The following is a 20085-nucleotide window of genomic DNA, read 5'->3' as shown; positions in this document are numbered from 1 at the left end:
AAAGGATACAGCTGAATAATTTCCAAAAAGACTGAGATGATCAGAAGAACAGACAAGGCTTTGCTGTGTTACACCTACACTGGAGGTTCTCAGAGAAATTCAGAATACTCCAGGATGGAGAAAGTCACTTGGCCACAACAGGATAAATGTTACTTTGTGCTGAAGACATGGGTGTGCATAGATGGTATCTGCCCTGGAAATTCAGGTCTTCACCTCACAGTTTTATACCAAAGGTATCTCATCGAAGGCTCTAGCTATCTGATTGAATCAATACACCCTAAACCATGAAATGCTCCAGATCCTCCTCAGTTTGGCTCACAATACTGCTGGTTCCTGCTGCCTGCTCTTCTTCTAAATGGCACTTTTCTTCCCAATTCAGCATCCATCCCATAATGACAACTGTCTCAGACCATAGTCTCACAAAACCTCTGGCTTGGTTGCTTTCTGAAAGTGTTTTCTGTGGAAAAATTAGCTGCCAGGAAGGGCAGAAGTTCTCTGGCTGAGCCACTGGTTGTTGTAGGGAAATTTAATTTCCTGTTTTCCTGGTTAATCCCACAGTCCTAGCCGTAACAAGAGTTAATGTTCTTTAAAAAGAAATTAAAAATAATAATCCATGAGAGAGTTCATACATCTGTTGGCAGCAGAAACAGACCTGCATATTGTGATAAATTAAGGGATCTTTATGGTTGTCTAGTAGCCTGTAAAACAGTATTTGAATTGCCACTGCACATTTGCAAACAGCAGACTGTGAGAGGCAGCATGATGTTAACCATTATTCTGGCAAAAAGTCACGTTTTATGGAGACTGTGGGAAAATAACGGACGTTTGGTAAAGAGAATTATAAACATCCTCAAGCGACCTGCAGCTGAGGTGTAGAAAAACACCTATATCTTACTAATTGTTGTTTAGCTTTGTGTGTTGGACAAGTAGAACATCTGTGCTTCAATAGCACAGGCCTGCGATAGACTTAGAGGCATCCTATCAAACATGCTTGAGATTCCTGCCCTGCTGTGGGAAAGATTAAAGCACAGTGGCAAACTACGCCTGCACGAATCCCTGAAATACCAGTGAAAACAGCAGGTCTGGTGATCATCTAACATGGACCAAGCCCCATGGTGCCTGTGTCCCCACTTGTGTGCGCCTCTGCCCGGGTGCTGCTTTGGGGATGCCCCAGTGAGGTAATGAAAATAAAATTACTCTCTGCCCCTCATCCATGTTTTTTTGGTTGTTCTTGTATCAGCTCACATGTCTGGCAGGATCCAGGAACAGCCATGACATAGCTGGCAAAAAAGCTGGGGACTGGGGAGGCCACAACAGTGACCCCCTGTATTCCGAGATGGCCCAGTACTGAGCGCTGGACCCCTGTGGCTCCTTCTCTAGCTACATGGGTTCTTCTGGAAGCATGGCCTGAAATAGATAACAGGGCAGTGATCACCTCCCAGACAACTGAAATGGCCAAAGTTAGCACCTATGCAAAAATGCCAGCTGACCCTGGCCCCACTGCCAACTCTGCACCCACCGTCCACCCCCACCTACCTGGGGTGTAGGCTAGACAAGGTACTACCTGGCAAATACCAAAACAGCAGAAATGAAGGTTTGGCAGGTCCCCCAAAATTGCTACCACTGTAGCCTCTTACTGTGAGGGGGATCTACGTCCCTGTGTTCCTTTAACTCTAAAGTAGTGGTCTGGGGAGATTTAATATGTTTTACCTCTGGTGGGTACTGAAGCTGAGGTTACTGTATTGCACAGTAATATTAAGAATCCACATTACAGATCTGTGGATTGGGGGAAAATCTGACATCTGCCCTCTGAACACTAAGGTTATCTTAACAATAGGAAATGCCACTCCATTTACTGTGACAGTGTTAATTGTCCCAATTAAAGAATATATCTTGGGTATTTATATGTTGGCAGGAGAAGCAGTAGAAACTTTAAATGGTTGATTCTGCTTCAGACTTCACAAGTGGGATTTGCTATTCCATCTATAACCATTTTGTGTGGATTCCCAAAGTGGGATCCTGTTGTGCTGCCTCTGCCTGCCAAGGTGATAACTGTAAAACAATACCGTAGTCCAGGAGGTGAGGGGGAAGGAAATTACTCAAACCATTCAGGCACTTCAGCAAATGGGAATCATTAAGGAAACCATGACTGCTTTTAATAATCCTATTTGGCCTGTTCAAAGACCAGATGGCACATGGAGAACAACTATAGATTATATGTTGAATAAAGTTACTCCCCCACTTGCAGTTATGGTTCCAGACATAGTTACTCTTATAGAAAAAAAAAAAAAAATCAGCAAAAAATTACAGCCCTGGAAGGTGGTGATAGATCTTGCTAATGTTTTCTTTTTGATAGTCATTATATATTTATAAAGCATGTGCACCTAATTGTATTATTTGTACACAGCTTTATTTAAGGGCATTGCATAGGCCATGGGAAAAGATAAAACAGTGCCAGTGGGCCTTGAATACCTGGCATGTTGATTACATCGTCCCCCGGCCCCTGTTGAGGGGGTGGCAATATATATTCACTGCTTTGAATATACTGTCAGGACTGTTTATTGCTAACCTCACCAAATATGCTAATTAACATAACACTATTGAAGCATTAGAACAACTCATTCATCAGTACAGACCTCCTCACCAAGTACAGTGACCAAGGAACACATTTTATTGGACATAATGTTGAAGATTGCGCTCACGGGCTAGGAATAGGTTAGATATTCCACACTGACTGCCATCTCCAACCTAATAGCTTGATTAAAAGCATGAATGGGATGTTGAAGGAACAATTTAAAAAGTTAACCAGTACTAAAACTTTATAACACGAGTTCACATCTTACTGAAACAGGTTTTTTGTTAAATAGCTGGAATAATCAAACACCCTATGATCATATTACAACACTTCCCTTACAAAACATGGTGAGGGCTGAAATTCTTCCAGATGGTCTCTCTCCCAAAATATTAACTAAAGGGGAAATGGAATTATTTACACCAACAGATTACATGGTGGGACCATGACCTATTAGTCTAGATGTGAAGATTCATATAATAAGCCCTGAGAATGCTGTATGTTCTGTACCTCAGTTTCTTTTATTTTACATCCTCTATCGATATCAGATGCTCAGGAGGGATTTCATGTATCTTCAATGCATACCTATGCCTATATATCTAGAGGGGATAGCACTGGAACGGTGTTACTGGTGTCACAAACCCTACATCAAATTGAAGTTTAATCTAAAAAAGTGCAAGCCATAACTCTTCAATATGTGTGGGCAATTACCCCACATCAGGTTATCAAATCCAGAGTGATATTAGCTGAAGGAGTATTACTGAGCTGAAATACGTATTATTGGAAGAAGATGACATTCCTGTTTTCCTCCCTTATCACAGATTGGCTCATCATGCTTTGTAGTCTTACACTACAGGCACATGCTCTGGAAGCATTTCTGTGAGATCAACATCTAAATGGTTGTGGTTGGCCTCTACTGTAACTAAGTCATCCACCTTTAGTATTGAGAGGATTTACAGCTGCAGATCTTTTGACAATATGTTTCATTGGCATGCCAATCCCAGTAGCTGTATTACAGAATTATGCTATGCTAAGTGCTTTTCATATTGATGTTCCTTGTTGTTATTTTTTCTGAGTAGGTAATGGCTGTACACCAAGAAACATTACAAAATTGGTTGGTGGTGAACTATCTCCTTCTTTGACATCACTGCCCCAATTTTAAAGGCACATGTTGTTTCAACACAACTGATGAATCAGTCAGTGTAGAGGATGACATTCAACATCTCCAGGACTTAATGCATCAAATGAAACAATCTACTGGTGGTGCCTGGCTGGCTGGGTGGGTTAATTCCCTGACAGGACAAGTGGAACACCTGATTCAAAGCATTATTGTACAGATATGTTCCTTCCTTTTTCTACATGTATTTATTACTTGCCTCTAAATTACTCTGCCTTGTACCCCAGAGGAACAAACGAACACCTCCAACTTTGCCAGCATCAGCAGAAGTGGTCCGTTGAGTGACGGGGTGGAATGTGGGAAAGTAACAGAAGTTTGATAAGGAGGATTATAAACATCCTCAAGTGACCTGCAGCTGAGGTGTAGAAAAACACCTATATCTTACTAATTGTTGTTTAGCCTTGTGTGTTGGACAAGTAGAACATCTGTGCTTCAATAACACAGGCCTGCGATAGACTTAGAGGCATCCTATCAAACATGCTTGAGATTCCTGCCCTGCTGTGGGAAAGATCAAAGCACAGTGGCAAACTACGCCTGCACGAATCCCTGAAATACCAGTGAAAACAGCAGGTCTGGTGATCATCTAACATGGACCAAGCCCCATGGTGCCTGTGTCCCCACTTGTGTGCGCCTTTGCCTGGGTGCTGCTTTGGGGATGCCCCAGTGAGGTAATGAAAATAAAATTACTCTCTGCCCCTCATCCATGGTTTTGTGGTTGTAACTGCATTCTGCCTGTACTAGCTCACACGGGGACCCAGACAGTCCCTAAACAGCCATTATCTTACCATTCTGCCCATTATATTAATGAACTTGCTTCTGCAATGGAACACAGCCAGCTATGTCCTTCGCTGACAGAGCAGGCAGAAAATACATATTACCTTATTTGTTTCTGAAAGCTAGACTTCCACTTACATCTTACAAAGGTAGTTAATTCTCATGCTGTAGGGACATAAGTAAACAGACAATGGAACTAGTCACTTCATTGGCTTTCTTTTACTGGTTACTTCTGTTGAGCAAGAATAAGCTGCTTGCCAGGTACTTGCCCACAGAAGCCCTTCTGCAGTTCTGCATCCATTCTGTCCATTTTTAGATCACTGCAGCGGACTCTTGCCAGAGAAATGCTGCCTCCTTACACTAAAGGGTCACAGACTCACTTCAATGTCTGAGTTTACACAATGACCGGATGGACCCTCAGCTGGCCTCAGGTTCATCTTCACATTCAAAGGCAAGTCAACACCAAATTCCCAGCAGGGTGCTTGGGGTTTTGTCCTGAAAGCCTGCATGATGGAGACTCCAGAGCAACATGTCCCAGTGCTGTTATCTGCATCTTCCTTTTCTGCTCCCCCCATACATGAAACCTCTCCAGCCTCCAGGAAAAGTATGAACCATTAACCACTACCTTTTGAGCCCAATGATCTAGCCAGTTATTAGCCCATATAGTAGTCTACCCATTGAGAGAGACCGTAATGTCCCAAGTAGCATATGAGAATAGTATGGCTAAAGCTGAGGTAGATGACATCGATCACTCTCCCCTCCTTCACAAATCTAGTCACTTCATCATAGAAGACAATCAGTCAGTCAAACATTGTTTATCTTTGGTACATCCCTGTTTGCTATTCCAAATCACTTTCCTCTCTGTGCCCCTAGAAACAACCTTTGCTAGAAATGATCTGTCTTTTAAAAACAGGCGGAACGTTTGCCTATCTTAAGTTATCAGGGATCTTTGAATATCCATGACCTTTCAAAGATGATAGTGTGTGATGTCACTGTGACATCAGCCAGCACACTTGGGTGCCTCCCTTGTCATCCCATGCATTTGTATGGGCTGAGATTTCTCAAGAGCTCCACGACTCAGTCCTCTTCCCCTACTGGCAGCCTGATGACACAGAGGCTTGAAAGATACTGTTGGTGAAAACAGAGGCAAAGAAAGTACGGAATACTCAGCTTTACCCATGTCTGCAGTCACTAAGTCACCTATTCCCTTCAGCAATGGGCCGCATTTTCCATGTTTATTAGTTTACTGCTAATGCAGCAGTAAAAGCTCTTTTTGCTTCTCTTGATGTCCCTTGCAAATGACTATTGCAAATGAGCTTTGGCTTTCCTAATACCATCCATACATGCCCCTGCAATGTTTCAAAACTCCTCTTTCTTAGCCCATTCCTGCTTCTACCTCTTGTATACTGCTTTTTTTGCACTAGAGTTCAACTGTGGGTTATCTGGTTAGCTAAGCCAGTCTCCTGATACATCTACTTGTTTTCACATGTACAGGAAGGAGCTGTTCTTGTGCTAAGAGGACCTGACATGCTAGGTTTTTCAAACCAAACCAAATTAATACATGCCATTTTTGTCATGGCTTAAACTCCCAAAATTTAATTATATGAATTCAAGGATTTCCAGTTGTTAACAGGGTAGTGACTCCAGCCTTGCTGGAAACTTTTTGTGCTACGTGAAAAATCTCTAACCTTGCATGTAAAGTCTCGTGCAACACACTTAAAGAATTGCTACGAGAGTCATTGACTGTTAACATGTGCCTACACACTGGTCACATCTCAGTTTGCAGAAAGAAGTCTTCAACATTTCCTGCTTCCAATGCATTGAGCTCATCACATAGCAGGGTAGATGACAGAAACAAGGGTGTGGATCTAAGACCTGTGATTATTAGCTGAGACTGCTGGTGTAAAGCAATGAATTTCTGGGGCTCGAAACCAAGGAGAAGAGAAGGCAGGAACCGAGGATGAGGAGGTCATGTTTGTGGTACAACTGAAACAACAGGTGCAGTAATTGGTAAAGAACTCTAACTGGAAACCAATTCTCAGTATCTTCCTTTTGTCACTACAGCTATGAAACCCAGAGGGCTTAGGGGGATTGCACCTTCCACTGCACAATAGAACAGGTCCAAAAGGCTTAGTGCTGCAGGTGAAAAAGGCTGGGCCAACAAAACCTCCTTTCAGTTTGTTTTTACCCAAAGCAACATCAAAAAAGGAAGATAATTCAGAAAAAAAGACCCTATTACGTTGATAGATCATTATGGTTGCACAGCTGAGGCTGCAAGCATTTGGAAAGGTAGTAGTCTGATCAGCGTTAACAGTCACTCCTTGCTCTTCTCTTATCAATAAACCTTATCGCACAACTCTAATTGTAGGAATTAGCTTACTATATTTCCCCACAGGACTCATTAACATTTATATTGAGTTAGTATAAATAGGACATTTTGGATGCAAACTACTGTAAAAGCACATGAAGAAGTGCTGTGTATATATATATGTATGTGAGAGGACAGAGCACAAAGAAATTCCAGGGGGCGTTTACAACATAGAAGATTCCTACAAGAACAGTTGCATGGCAAACTCCTTTCATGACTCTTTTTAAACAGTCAATGTTTTCGTTAAGATCTTCACTGAGGAGTAAGTGACATTGTAGTGCAGAACGGAGAGGAAGAAAAGCAGGGGAGCCAAAAGCATGGAAGGGACTGAAACTGACTGCTGGAGTATTGAATAAATAGTGCAGTAGAACAGTTAGGATAAGGTTCAGATGTCCCAGGACAAAGGGTAAATATAATCAGCTTCTGAATGTAGAGACCCCAAATGCTGGAGGCTATCATATTTTTGGGCTATCAAATAAGAGGGACAGGTGTTACTGGGTTTGATCTCATTCTGGGCTCTTTTTTGCTTTCTGAAAGGAGCTTGAAAGCCCTGGAAAAGGCTGAAGTCTTGTTCACTGCAAGTTTCTTCCAAGCTACTGCCATTCTTAGTGCAGGATAGAAAAAAAAAAAAAAAAGAAAGAAATTGCAGGTAGCTTTATACTGCCTTGCAGGCTCACTAACGCACTCAAAGAAATGATCTAAGAAATAAAACTGTTACATGTGTACTGTAGGAAAAACATATTTCCACTGGAGAGACATATTTATTGTTTTAAAACTTAAACGTACCCTACAATTAACACACAATCAACAGCAGTATAACAGCAAAAGTAACCATCACTAGGAAAAAACCTTCTCCTGGCTACTACTGTCACATAAATAAATAGGTTAGCTCATGAATTGTGCTTTGGATAAAGGCAAGTCCAGGCTACAGGTTCAGGAGGAACACCCAGCATGTGCCTGTGTTATAAGCACTAACGAAGTGGAAGACATGGCCCACAACACACCTTCCAAAGCTTAGGTCTTACTTTGGCCCAACTTCCAATGAATGCAAGGATGCAGCATGGTTGTGGAGACATGGTTAGGCCTGGTGTTCATTATTACATGGGAGTCTGTGCTATCAGCTAGAGTTAAGTCAGACTTAAAATAATCACAGAAGCTATTCAAACATGTAGTCCCACTCAAAAGTAATATAACTTTTTCCCCAAAGCAACAGCTTCTTTTCTAGTAGGATGCTTCACTGCTTCTTTATCACTTAACTATCCCCTTTCCTGTCCTTGGTATACCACAGATTGCTAGAAGTAAAGAAGACCTCACTACTCCCCCACATTTGATCATCCAACCCATTAAAGAAAATCCTTTCTTCAGAAACCTGGATTTTTTGCTATATCAGAATCACTTCTCTATTTCTGCCATGCACATACAGACACACAAAATGTTCTTACATCATTAAGATGCAAAACACATTATTCCTGAGCCCGTGTTTTCAAAAGCACTGTTTCCAAAGCCAGCATTTCCTGAAGCTAGTGCTTCCTGTGGGCTCTCAAGAAAAAAAAAAAAAAAAAAAAAAGTTTATAAAGCAGATTTCTGCAAAGCCTGATGTTCCAGTCAGTCGTGTGCAACTATTGCTACATATTCCTGGCTTAGAAGCCTTCACTGTGCCATGCCCTCGCTGTAACCTCTGCACCACCAGTTGCCTTTCTCAAATCAGAACACATCTCCCTCCTTGCAAAGTAACACAGTTGTAACTAACCCCAAGAGTTTCAGAACTGCCACAAGTCTCAGGTGCTAGAACCAGCCTCATCAGGCACATCCCCTGAATATTCAAGCACTATATTTCCCCTCCTACTTAAGGTCTTTAATGGCGATTTACTAAATAGGCAGTGAAATACATGCATGTGTGTCCATGTCCCAGTGTCCTTGTGTGTGTGTCAGAGTGTTAGGGGAAACCAGGGCAACATGGAGAATGTGCAGAAGAGGAGGAAGGGAGGAAGATTACTAGAATCGTGACAAACATGGGTATCGTTTCTGCACAAGCTTCCTTGAGCACCCAGCTGCCATATTCCCTGCTCCTCACATCCCTGCTATAAAGTGAGAAGCACACATCAGTGAGGTGTTGCAAATATAAACACACTGGAAGACTGTGGGAGTTTGCACACCTACAAGCAGTAAGCCGTGTAAACAGAGCAGGTAGGAAGGAACAGTATCTGTTCGTGTAAAATAGGATAAAGCATAAGTACTGAACAGGGTGAGGCAGCTGAGGCGGGGAAACAGACCAGACAGGATTGGGAAGATTCCTACCAGGGATGAGATTCCTGGTTCATACAGGACTCTAGTCTGTTATTGTTTCCTTCTTTTCCAATCTGTGTTTGAAACAGGAAGACAGGGGAACTGGTATGTAATTCGGAACACAGTACTAGACCCAGATTTACCAAATCTGCCTTTGATAAGCTTCATGAACTTTCTAAGGCTTTACTTCCTCAGCCATGGATGATATTTACCAGTGGTTCAGTGCCTCTTTCACACATCATATGGCAGGGTAAAACTCCCTCTCCAGCCATACAGTGCTTGTAAGACTTTACTAATCTAGCAGGTATATCTACTAACATTTCCTTCATTTCTTTCTCACCCTTTTCAGGTTAATATTTATTTCCTCTTTGCTCACCCCTCAGCAGTATTCTACTTTATGTTTCTAGCCATGTCTTTCCTATTAAGGAAGAAAACCTAATTAATCCCCTCCTGGGAGTCTACTGCTTTCAAAACTGCTCATTTGCAGCAGCTTAACAATAACTGAATGGCAAGGTTTAGCCCTTGAAATTTGCCACTCAAGCTGAAAGCAAAGATTTCAGACATCATTGTGGCAAATAGCTAATATATAAAATGGTGAGAAGACATATGTGATACGTAAAAGGATGCTAGATTAGGTTCCTGGAAGCAAATACCAGGAAAGGCCTTTTCAATCATTGCACAAGCTTTTTTGCTTTCCTCATTCTACACAAGCCAATGATTGGGAAACACCATACCAAGGGAGACACCTAAAGCCAGACAATCATCAAGCATGACACTGGGCGTGCCTTCATTAGAGTGTTAGGTGTGTAAGAGCTCCATTTAGAGAAAGATATAAGATAGCAGTTTATTTGTAAAACAGTGGAGCTCTCTCCATCTAAAGCTTTTAACAAGGATGGTCAGGTGAGTGCTCAGGCTCCAAAAGCAACTTTCTCCACTCCCCTCTCACCATCACACTGTGCTGTAAAGCCAGCCTTTTTCTAGTCACTACAAGATTGTTATTAGTGATCACATCAACATCTAGAATTAGGACACTTCAAGACAGACAGTGTGTTCCCAGTCAGGACAGGTATCGCAGACAGACCACATTTAAGATTTGGGCTTTCTTTGGCAAAAGCGTACCTTCGGTTTTGTGGTTCATTCTTTAGGATGCTACTTGCCAACTGTTCCACAAAACATTCACATAAATGAGAAGTGCTGGTTTCAAAGAGAACAGCTTGAGAAAATAGTAAGTAAACTGACTTGTATTTTCAGAATTACAAAGCTGGAGAGTAGACATCAGTAAAGTGCAGGCATCAGTTAAACCAACCTTGCAGTAATGTAAACGTCAAGAAAAGACAGCTTCCCTGCCTAAATGTTTTTTGGGTTATACTTGTACAGCAATAAATCACACTTTAAAAACCACTCCACACATGCTTTAAGTTGATAAAACAGCTTTCCACTAGTGATTAATACATCACAAAGTTGACTTCACCATCAGTTAATCTTTAGAAGGAAACAATTACATTTCAGTGTGCATGTGTTTGTTGTGTTTGATATGAACTAGAAGCCAGTTAGTCCACAGGACCGACATTCACAACTCTCACAACAGTTCAGGATGATAGAGAAAAAGCAGCGACAGGTCCTAAGACCACAAAATCTGACACACAAGCCTAATCCATACAACCTATTCAATGGAGACTAAGACCGCCATAAAACTAGCTTAATAAGTAATGTTGCAACTACCTATTTGTTTTCAATATTGAGGCAATTAGGGTAAACTATTACACCTTACCTTCATTCCTTTTGTAATTCCATTTTTCTTATAGATTCCACTTTTTAAGAGGTTATTCTGTTTCTGATGATGATGTAGATGTCCATTGCAGACTGCACTGGGATTAGCCATCTGTTTAAATTAGTCAGATTCTCAGTTCTTAAGGGCGTCTTGGGTCTTTCAACTGTAAAAAAGACAGTGGGACGAGCAGATAAAGTTCTTGGTTAAGGCCTGAAAGGTATCCAACTGGTCTGTCAGGATTTTCCAGGATGAGAGGAGGAACTATCTTTTGCAATATCTTAGAAACTTAAAACTTTTTCTTTCATACACCTTCAGCCCCAGCAAGCTAGAACGTGAAATACATAGCAGGAGGTGTGCTATTAAGATCTCTGAAAAATACTGCTCGTTGCCGGCTATTGTATGAATGCAGCTTCTATGAGTCAACAAGGCTGCTGCAGCTATCAAGAAGTGGGTGGATTCAGAGGCGGGGACACTTAAAGACATATTACCTCTTAAACATCTCCCAGTGAGGAACATCACTTTTTTTTTCTCCTTATTACACTCAACATAGAGCTACGTTACTCCATTTAGAGTAAAATAATAAAATGTTTTGAAAATTTAAACAGAGTAATCTTTTAAATTACATGGTTCATCTTGCTAAGAGTATACTGGTTGAAAAAAGTAGTATTTTGCTGAGTAGAACAGAACTTTTTTTTTTCTTCTTTTTTTTAAGAAATATTTTCTTATATAGGTAACGGACATGACAGACATGATATTAACCAGGAAATGGAAAGCATTTTAGTATTAGAATGAAATTTTATCTAGAGGTAGAAATAATATATTTGTCCCTATCCTGCAGGTGTGTGCACAGGTGTTTACTAGTGTGAACTGTCCTTTAAACTCAGTTTAGCCAGTAATAGGATAAATGGCATGCTATTACAATTAATGAGAAACAGATTTTTATAAAGTTGATTAATTTAGTTTTAAAACAAAACAGGTTTTAGTCACATGTGAAAGTATTAGGCAGGACTAACATACAACCTTGCCTTTAAGACAAGAGTTTTTTGACTGTGGAAGTACTCATATATATTGTCTTTCCTGAACCAAATTCTCATGTTTCAGATTTCAGTGGCAAAACATAAAAGTATAAGTATCTCTGGCAGCATTTCATAGAATCTCTTCCTCCCAAAAAAATTAAAATTAATGTGGAGACAGATTAAAGGAAAACTGAATTATAATATCCATTTTGGAAAACTGTAAGGATGAAAGGCAGGGAGAAAAAAGATACTCGGACTGTTTTAATTGAAAAAAAATCTGTGTCATCCTGGCAAGGAAATGCAAGTGATACAGAAAAAGCAGCCTAGAATTTGAATATGTGGAATGCAGGAGATGTTAAATGAACCACTGCAAAAATATACTGGAAAACACATTGCATTTGTTTTGAAAAATTGTTTTAGACATGTACGGAACTGCTAAAATGTATTTTGTCCTTTGAAGTGATTTGGAAAGTAGAATATCTTCAACATGTTGGAAAACTTTCAGTCTCTACCTAAGAGAGACCTGAACTGAACTGTGTTTAAAACAAACATCCGTGCCTCTCTCCTTTTGCATTTCACCTCATTTCATACCACCCAGTGGTCCGCAGACTCCCATTAAGATCTGTAAAAAACCACCATGATAGACTATAGAGTAGCACAACTGGAAAAGCAGTCCACCTCTAACTAGGTTTGAGTTCTATATCCTTGGAAAGAAGCCTTTTACTTGCATATTTCAATTAATAAGACAGTAGTCATTTTGGTCAAGAAAATATCTCCTTAAACAACTAAAATGACACAGAAACATTAAAACACCGCTTCACAGTTACACCAGATTCACTATCAGAACTCAGACTTCGTAGGTTTTTTCTTTGTTGTGTTTTTCCTAGGCAAGAATGCCTCATTTCTATATGACTTGGTCTTCTTTAGGTTTCATTAAGGCATCTGTGGGGATAACTCAATTACAGACTAATTGTGAATATGTAAGGATAAGACAAATTGTTGGTCATGATAAGTGGCTTGGAGTTCATATTCACAAGGAGAACACTGAGATGAGGACAAGCCATAAGCATGCAGTAAAAATGGTCAGTAATACTTCCCTGCATATCTACCACCTATGGTACCGTGATAAATAGAACAAGATAATGTAGAGCATGCTCTCTGCATCTAGCAACCCCCTCTCACCAAGAAGCATTCTTCATTTGGGAATTATTTCTTTGATTGTCACAGCATATCAAACATCCGTAAAATATATCATCTGCTCAGTCAGTTACTGATCACCTTGACCCTGTTGTGATAAAAGACAAGAAGACTTACCAGAGTAGTGTTCTTCCCCTTAACAGCTTCCAGTGTCTCAGCCAGCACTTCAGCCAGGTTCCCGTCAATAGACTCAGCACGTTCCAGGGCACAATATGATATAATTACCATCTCATGTGTGTCTTATTCTTTTATTTTCAATCATGTTTATGAAAGAGTGGAATCTCTGATTAGATAACATTTCAGATGATGAAACTTCTGTCTCTAGCCCCTGGCTGTAAGCCTAAACTTGTTATTGATTTCAAGGCCCATGAAACACTGGTGCCCTTACATCAGTAAAATAGTAAATTAAATAGGCTATATTAATTTTAGTTTTCAATGTCTCTAACATTTAAGATCAGAAACAAGCAGCACTTAAAAAAGAGACATTTAAACATGAATTTAAATCAGCAATTTTAAAAACCTTAGAGAACAGCTGTCCTTTTGGATTGCTTTTAACCATGGTCTAAAAGCCATAGCCCACAAAACAAATACCACTAGGAGCTGAGTAAAATCCCTGCTCCGATTCCATTCAGAGCAAATGATTCATAGAACGGCTAAGTCTGGCCAAATACACACAGATGATCTGTAAACAGGATGTGGTATTTCTCCTGCAGAAGAAAAAGAAGGTTGAATTGTGCCTTTCAGAACTCCATCTTACTCAAAGCCATCTGTTATTCAGGCTTCGATATCCATTATCTATCATGCTACCAATTAGCTGCACCTAAATCTATTACTCAAAAATAAGAGAATCTATGCTGCCTGGACACGGGAGGAAGGCCTCAATAACTGTGTCCTTTGCAACACCAAAACTGCAAACAGCAATACCCTGTCTCTTTTTACCATTCTGGGAAATGGGAGAAGAAATTTTACTATGCTAACTGTACAAGAACTGTGTGTATTTAACTGCAGGGGACTCCAATCCTACAAAGGTCATATGTGTTTCACTTTTAGTGGCTTGAGTACTGGTCAGAAGTAACACTGTTAACCATCATACACTGGCAAGAAGTCAGTGAATTTCTAAGTTTACTAGCAGACCACACATTGTGTTCTACATAGATGCTAGTAAAGTTTTTAAGACTTGGCTGCAATTACTATAAATTTGTAAGAAAACAACCAATGAATTCTTAGGAACTAGGTTTTATTCCTTGCTTTGTTATTATCATGTTAACACCATTGGGTGTTTGCTGACTCACCCCTTCAAATCAGGATAAAGTGTTTAAATCCTTTGTAAATGCTCTGAGACAAATCGCTGAGGAGCGTGGTACAGAAATGAAGTAAAATATATACTTTATATATTTTAAGTTAATTAAGTTAATTAGATGAAGTTTAACAACACCGTGAAGACAATAGGAAGGGGTAGGGTTCTGACTAAGCAGTCTCTCAGTATTTGAAGAAAATTTTCTGCTGTGCACTACCATTCTTACACAGGATAGGTTAAAAGCTTGACCTCTTCAGATGCACTCAAGAAACGGGGACAAAACCATCTAACCTACCATTAGAATTTTGGCTCATTCACACCATATAGTGTCATTATAGTGGCCACAGGGTTCCCATTTATAATAGCACTACTGGATTACCTATCAATAAAAAAAGTATGTGTTGCAAGAAGGTGTGAGAGTTGACCCCCAGAAAACCGTAATGTCATTAGCCAGAAGGATTTTTCACAGGATTCCTGCTAATCCCAAAGAACGGTTAGTTATGGCATCATTGTGAAATGGTCTTGCAATCCGGTTGCAAGATCTTGATAATTACAGTTCACAACAGATGCAAATTTACATGCCACATGAAACAATAAGGATCTACACAAAGACACCTGCTAGTTTTATGCTTATTTTTGCTGGACAGACACCAATGTCAAATAGGAACTGAAAAAAACTGGGAGCCTATTACTTCATTAAAAGTCAGGGTTCTACTAATATTTAAATCAGCTGCAGAGCATGTCCCAGTAGTGGAGTACACAGTTAAAAAGCCTTCTCGCTCTCCCAATCACTTCTCTTACAACGTAAGTCCACCTTTATAAATTCTATGTACTACTGATGACCTATTCTCTGATTAGGATCCCAGTATTATGTTTGGTACCTGTGGACACATGGATATTGGAGAGAATTCCTACTTCATATCTGTAAATGACTTACAATATATAGCAACACCAATGAGGCTAAAATAAATAAAAAAATAGGGAGACACCATAACAACAAAGCAACATAAGCAACAGCAAGTATCAGGTATCAGCTGGCCAGTCATCTCCCTGGGTAACTTTCCGGATTCCTCCAGACTTCACCAGCACTGGCTGTAGGCTAAACTTCCCAAACACTCACATGGAAGAAACCCTAATACACGTTTGCTGCTTTAAAACCTATCTAGCCATACTATATGTGAGAATGAGTAGGGATAACAGCCTACACCTGGGCGTAAACCTGCACACCAATGTTGATGGATCCCCTCAAGTGCCCTTGCACAACTGCTCCTTGAAGATATACAAACTGCTTTGAAATTGGTCAGGAACTGATCCTAGAGCATCTCAGAACCAAGACCTATGGCACAGGCAGACACATGCAACCGGCATTGCAACAGAGAGACAAGGTACAACAGGCAGCGCTCCTCCAGCTCTGGCGGGTCCATGTGACATTTGCAAAGCCCTGGGTTGGCATGGCTACCTTTCTCCACCTCTGCATTTTGGGAGCTGGAGGGGAGAGAAGGGCACAAAAAAGCTCCCCAGGGGTGAGTTAGAGGGGACTATGTACTCTGAGTTACGTCTGATATTAATAGCTGGGAAGATCAGCCACAGCAAAAATTTGCACATTTTAGAGCTTTGCTGGATTGTATGAAATTCTAGAACAGAAGCTGTAAGACCTCCAGAACAGGAGGGTCCTGACAACAAGGTAATCTTGCCCCAGTTGTAAAAAATAAATTTCCTTGAATAGACTGCAAAATGCTCACACTCTGGCAGGAAAAGCACAGCCAGAGGTGTGGGCACAAGTGCAAGAAGACATGTCTAGCTGTGAAAGCTGAGCTAGCCCTAGGAACCAAGGGCCAGCGGAGCAGGCAAGGACTTGGAGGGTGCACTTTGACATGTTTAAAGCTGTTGCACCACAGCCTGTTGTTGGACCCAATTCTTGAACAGACAGATTAGACTTATACAGTCATTTCATCGCTTGCTATGAAAATCTTTCTGGGTGAAGCAAGAATAGCAGTTTGGCAATTTTATCCCGTCAGCATATACGAATGACTACTGTGTGCTAGAAAGCAACAGTATTTTTCCCCTACTTGAGAAAACTTATTTAACTTCTGCTCTACAAGTCATCATGAGCTTTCCTCAACATTGCTTCTGTTCTAAGGGACACGGAGGTTGCCATTCTGCTGGCAGAGATCCTTCCTTTACACCTCAGACTGTGACTAAATCTTAAAAGGGATGGAGGCCTCTTTAAGGGACAGTGGATGGAGAAGTGTTGCTTCATAGCTTGAAATGTGACTCCAGGCTTCTGAGCTGCATTGGTTTTCCCTAAGAGACTGTTTTAGACAATTCTCTCTGGCTTGTGAACTACCAGAGTGCAAGAACTTCTTAGGGATTATGGATGTAGGTACCTAAGGAAAAAAAGCCTATTGTGCATTTTTTCAGTCTTTACACATGGATTCACACATTTGAGGGGTCTATAAAATGAAAATTTCATTTGGTACACTATGTTGCATTCTATGCAACTGTCTTGCATCAAAAAAATGTCAACTGATTCTTTTTTTTCCAAATGAATGGGCCTTGAAAATTTGTTATTTAGTTTAGTGATAGCCCAGATGGATTTGTTGATTTTTAATCACAGAGGTGGGAGATCACTGACCTACTTTCAGGCTCATACCTCAGAGTGGCACAATAACATGATTCTGTGGGAAGTCACACATACACAGGTGCACAGAGAGCATGTCTACAAAAAAAAATACATAATTCCACATTTTTTCAAGCGGTTAGCACGTTTGTCATCCTGCTGCCGCCACTTCCCCCCCCTTGCCCTGATTACCTGTCTCTAAAAGGAAAAAAACCAACCTGTAAGCCAGCCCCCAGAATCCAGCAATCCAGCTCTGGGAAGTTCAGAACAGGTGTCACCTTTAAAACTTGAAGCACCTCATTAACACTCTCCAGCTCTTTCTTTGATGGGTGACCCAAGGGAAACTCTTGGGAAACAGCATGAAGCAGGCAGAGTCTTGATCTTTTACATTTTCCATCTGAATTTCATCTGTATTGCTTTATCATCACAATCTATTGTTTCTCTTTCCTTCCTTTCAACAGATTTTTGTGGATAGGCTCTTGGTAATGCACAAAGAGCTTTTGGCCTTCATCCATTCTGCTTTCCCACAAAATTGTCAGTGGGCTTAGAAAAAAACCTCACAAACAAACAAAGAGCAGCCACTGAAAATTTTGAGAATTCATATTGGATGGCACTAATAAAAAAGTGTTTCCATGGGTATAAGAAAATGAAAAGACTTTCATTTATGATCACACAGTAGCAGCAAAGCAGTGATGTATGTGAGTATTTATTGGGAATCAAAGTTTACTTTGATGTGAGTAAAGTTACGGTACTAGGCAGAGTGTGAAATCTACACAGCAGACAGCCATAAATTGATACACCCATTGAAAAGATGTGGATAACTAGACACCCTGCATGGACACTTGTTACACCACTCAGGCTGGCAGTTCCATATGCTGTCAAAAAATTTCCCTCAGGCTTATAACTCCTATGAAGACAGGGGTGAATTCAGTTTAACAACTTGATTACACTAACTATGTTCATGAAGGGATCAGAAAACATTTTAAAAACAAATGACTCTCTTATCTCAGAAACTGTTGGCTTAAGGGACAGAAAAGAATTGCCAGTGAAAGAAAAGAATTTTTGACAAAACTGTTACTTAGAGAGGGATGAAGTGCTAGTAATTTAAATGAAGATATGTTTCTAGTAATTGTTTTGAGGAGAAAGTAGAGAGTTTCCTCACACCTACATGACGGTATGTGTTTTCGAAGGGAAGCTTAAACGCTGCTGACTAGAGCAGATGGTCTATTTATACTAGTTGCACACCCCTGGCATAGAACACAGAATCATTTAGGTTGGAAAAGACCTTTGAGATCATCAAGTCCAACCGTTAACCCAGGACTTCCAAGCCCATCACTAAACCATGTCCCTAAGCACCATCCATATCCACGCATTTTTTTAAACACCTCCAGGGATGGTGATTGACCACCTCACTGGGCAGCCTGTTCCAATGCTTGACCACCCTTTCAGTGAAATTTTTTTTCCTAATATATTCCTACCAGCTTTATGTCTTTTGTTTCAGATTTCTTGTAGGTTTCTCAGAACATCTTTCTCATTTTACATATGAAACATAATGGAGCTCCAATTGTACCTCCAAGTGCTTTTAGAACACTGGAAATAAATTATATTTTCTTGAAAAGCAGAATAAACCACAGCAGAAAATTTTGCTCTTTGATATCAGTACACACAGTACTAGGTGTGTGCAGTAGTGGACAGCACTGCATGAATTGCCAGACCATCACTGATAACAAAGGCACCCTCAATCATAGTGGTTGCATCTAAAAACCCTATACTGAACATGGTATGCATAAAATGTCTCATTTTAATGTTGCATTCTATTAAACACTCCTTGGATGCACTTAGTGTTAATGTTCCAGTGCTACAGGGAGATTTATTGAAACCTTAATGTACATTTCTCTGAGCAAAAAAAATGGCTAAAAGGAGATGCATGAACTGAGTGCAGCTGTTTTACTCATTTGAGTTACGCATACTATTGTATGTCTGAATGCCAGATCATCCTATTGTTGGATAGGAAGATCTCTGCTTAGGTGTCAAATTCTTTCTGTCATTTTTGCTTTCACCGCTTTAATATGTAGTTAAAGACAAACACAACTTACTTCTTGCTACTCGCAGATGTTGTTCCCTCCTTGACTAGGGTTGAAGTCTTATTCTACTCTTGCACTATAATAATACATTATTTAAGTCAATACATGTCAGCGGAGTAATAGTAGTATGAATAAATTACCAGTTGGCAGACATCTTCAATTTCTAATGATTTTTTAATCCTAACTTGTGTTGTGTCAGCAACTAGCATAAGTTTTGGTGGTCTTTTGAAAAATACTTTAGATTATTAAATCCACAGATAATTTATTATAGGCTAGTAAAAGATAACAGACTGGCATATTATAACCAGACCTAAGCTTAATGTATCAGCATGCACATGACTTTGGATGTCATTCTTGAAGTATATAAGGAAGCCACACATTTCAAATCTTTGGTTTATATTCCAGAGTCATTCATCATGAAAACTGCTATTCAGGCTAAGGTTTAGATAAAATTAATAAACCATTATCTGCTTTTTTCCTGTTTATAATCAGTAGTACACATATTAAATAACCTAAATCTGCATTAGCTCAGCTATGTAAATAAAAGAGGCTATAAGCTTTGAGCTGAAAAAAACCCCACTAGGTTTTCAGGTAGCCAAGTTTCTACTAGTTAATCAGATGTATTATGTTATCAAGGAAAAGCATCATGGTTCAGGATAACTTGGTTACCATGATTAGTAGTTTGGGGTGTCTTGGCATGTGATCGTCATCGATATTTTTGGAGATCAATTAATATTGTAGGGCTGTGCTCCTTTTTAGATCTATTAAATCTTAGGCCAAGGTCTTCTGCTGTTTGGCTGTCACTACTGTTATTTTCATAGTCTTTTCTGTTTTTCTTTAGTGTCTATAAGCTGAAAATTAAATTGTAATACCCTTTGTATGGTCTAAAAAGTTTGCATATAACCGCTGATTTTGGATATCTC

The 20085-nt window shown here is 40.1% G+C and overlaps 1 protein-coding gene across 1 annotated transcript in view; it reads right to left on the bottom strand.

Moving 5' to 3' along the window:
* The window catches only part of SPTLC3 (serine palmitoyltransferase long chain base subunit 3), an 89494-nt gene extending 74953 nt beyond the window's left edge, over positions 1-14541 (bottom strand). The window contains exon 1 of the mRNA XM_080408511.1: positions 10949-14541. Coding sequence (XP_080264637.1) covers positions 10949-11059 — 111 coding nt within the window. The 5' untranslated portion in view covers positions 11060-14541. The remainder of the gene's footprint in view (positions 1-10948) is intronic.
* Positions 14542-20085: the final 5544 nt, after the last annotated feature.

Source organism: Falco punctatus, assembly GCF_963210335.1.
Source record: "Falco punctatus genome assembly, chromosome: 12".
Classification (NCBI taxonomy): Eukaryota; Metazoa; Chordata; class Aves; order Falconiformes; family Falconidae; genus Falco; species Falco punctatus.
This window is presented reverse-complemented; position numbering and strand designations above follow the sequence as displayed.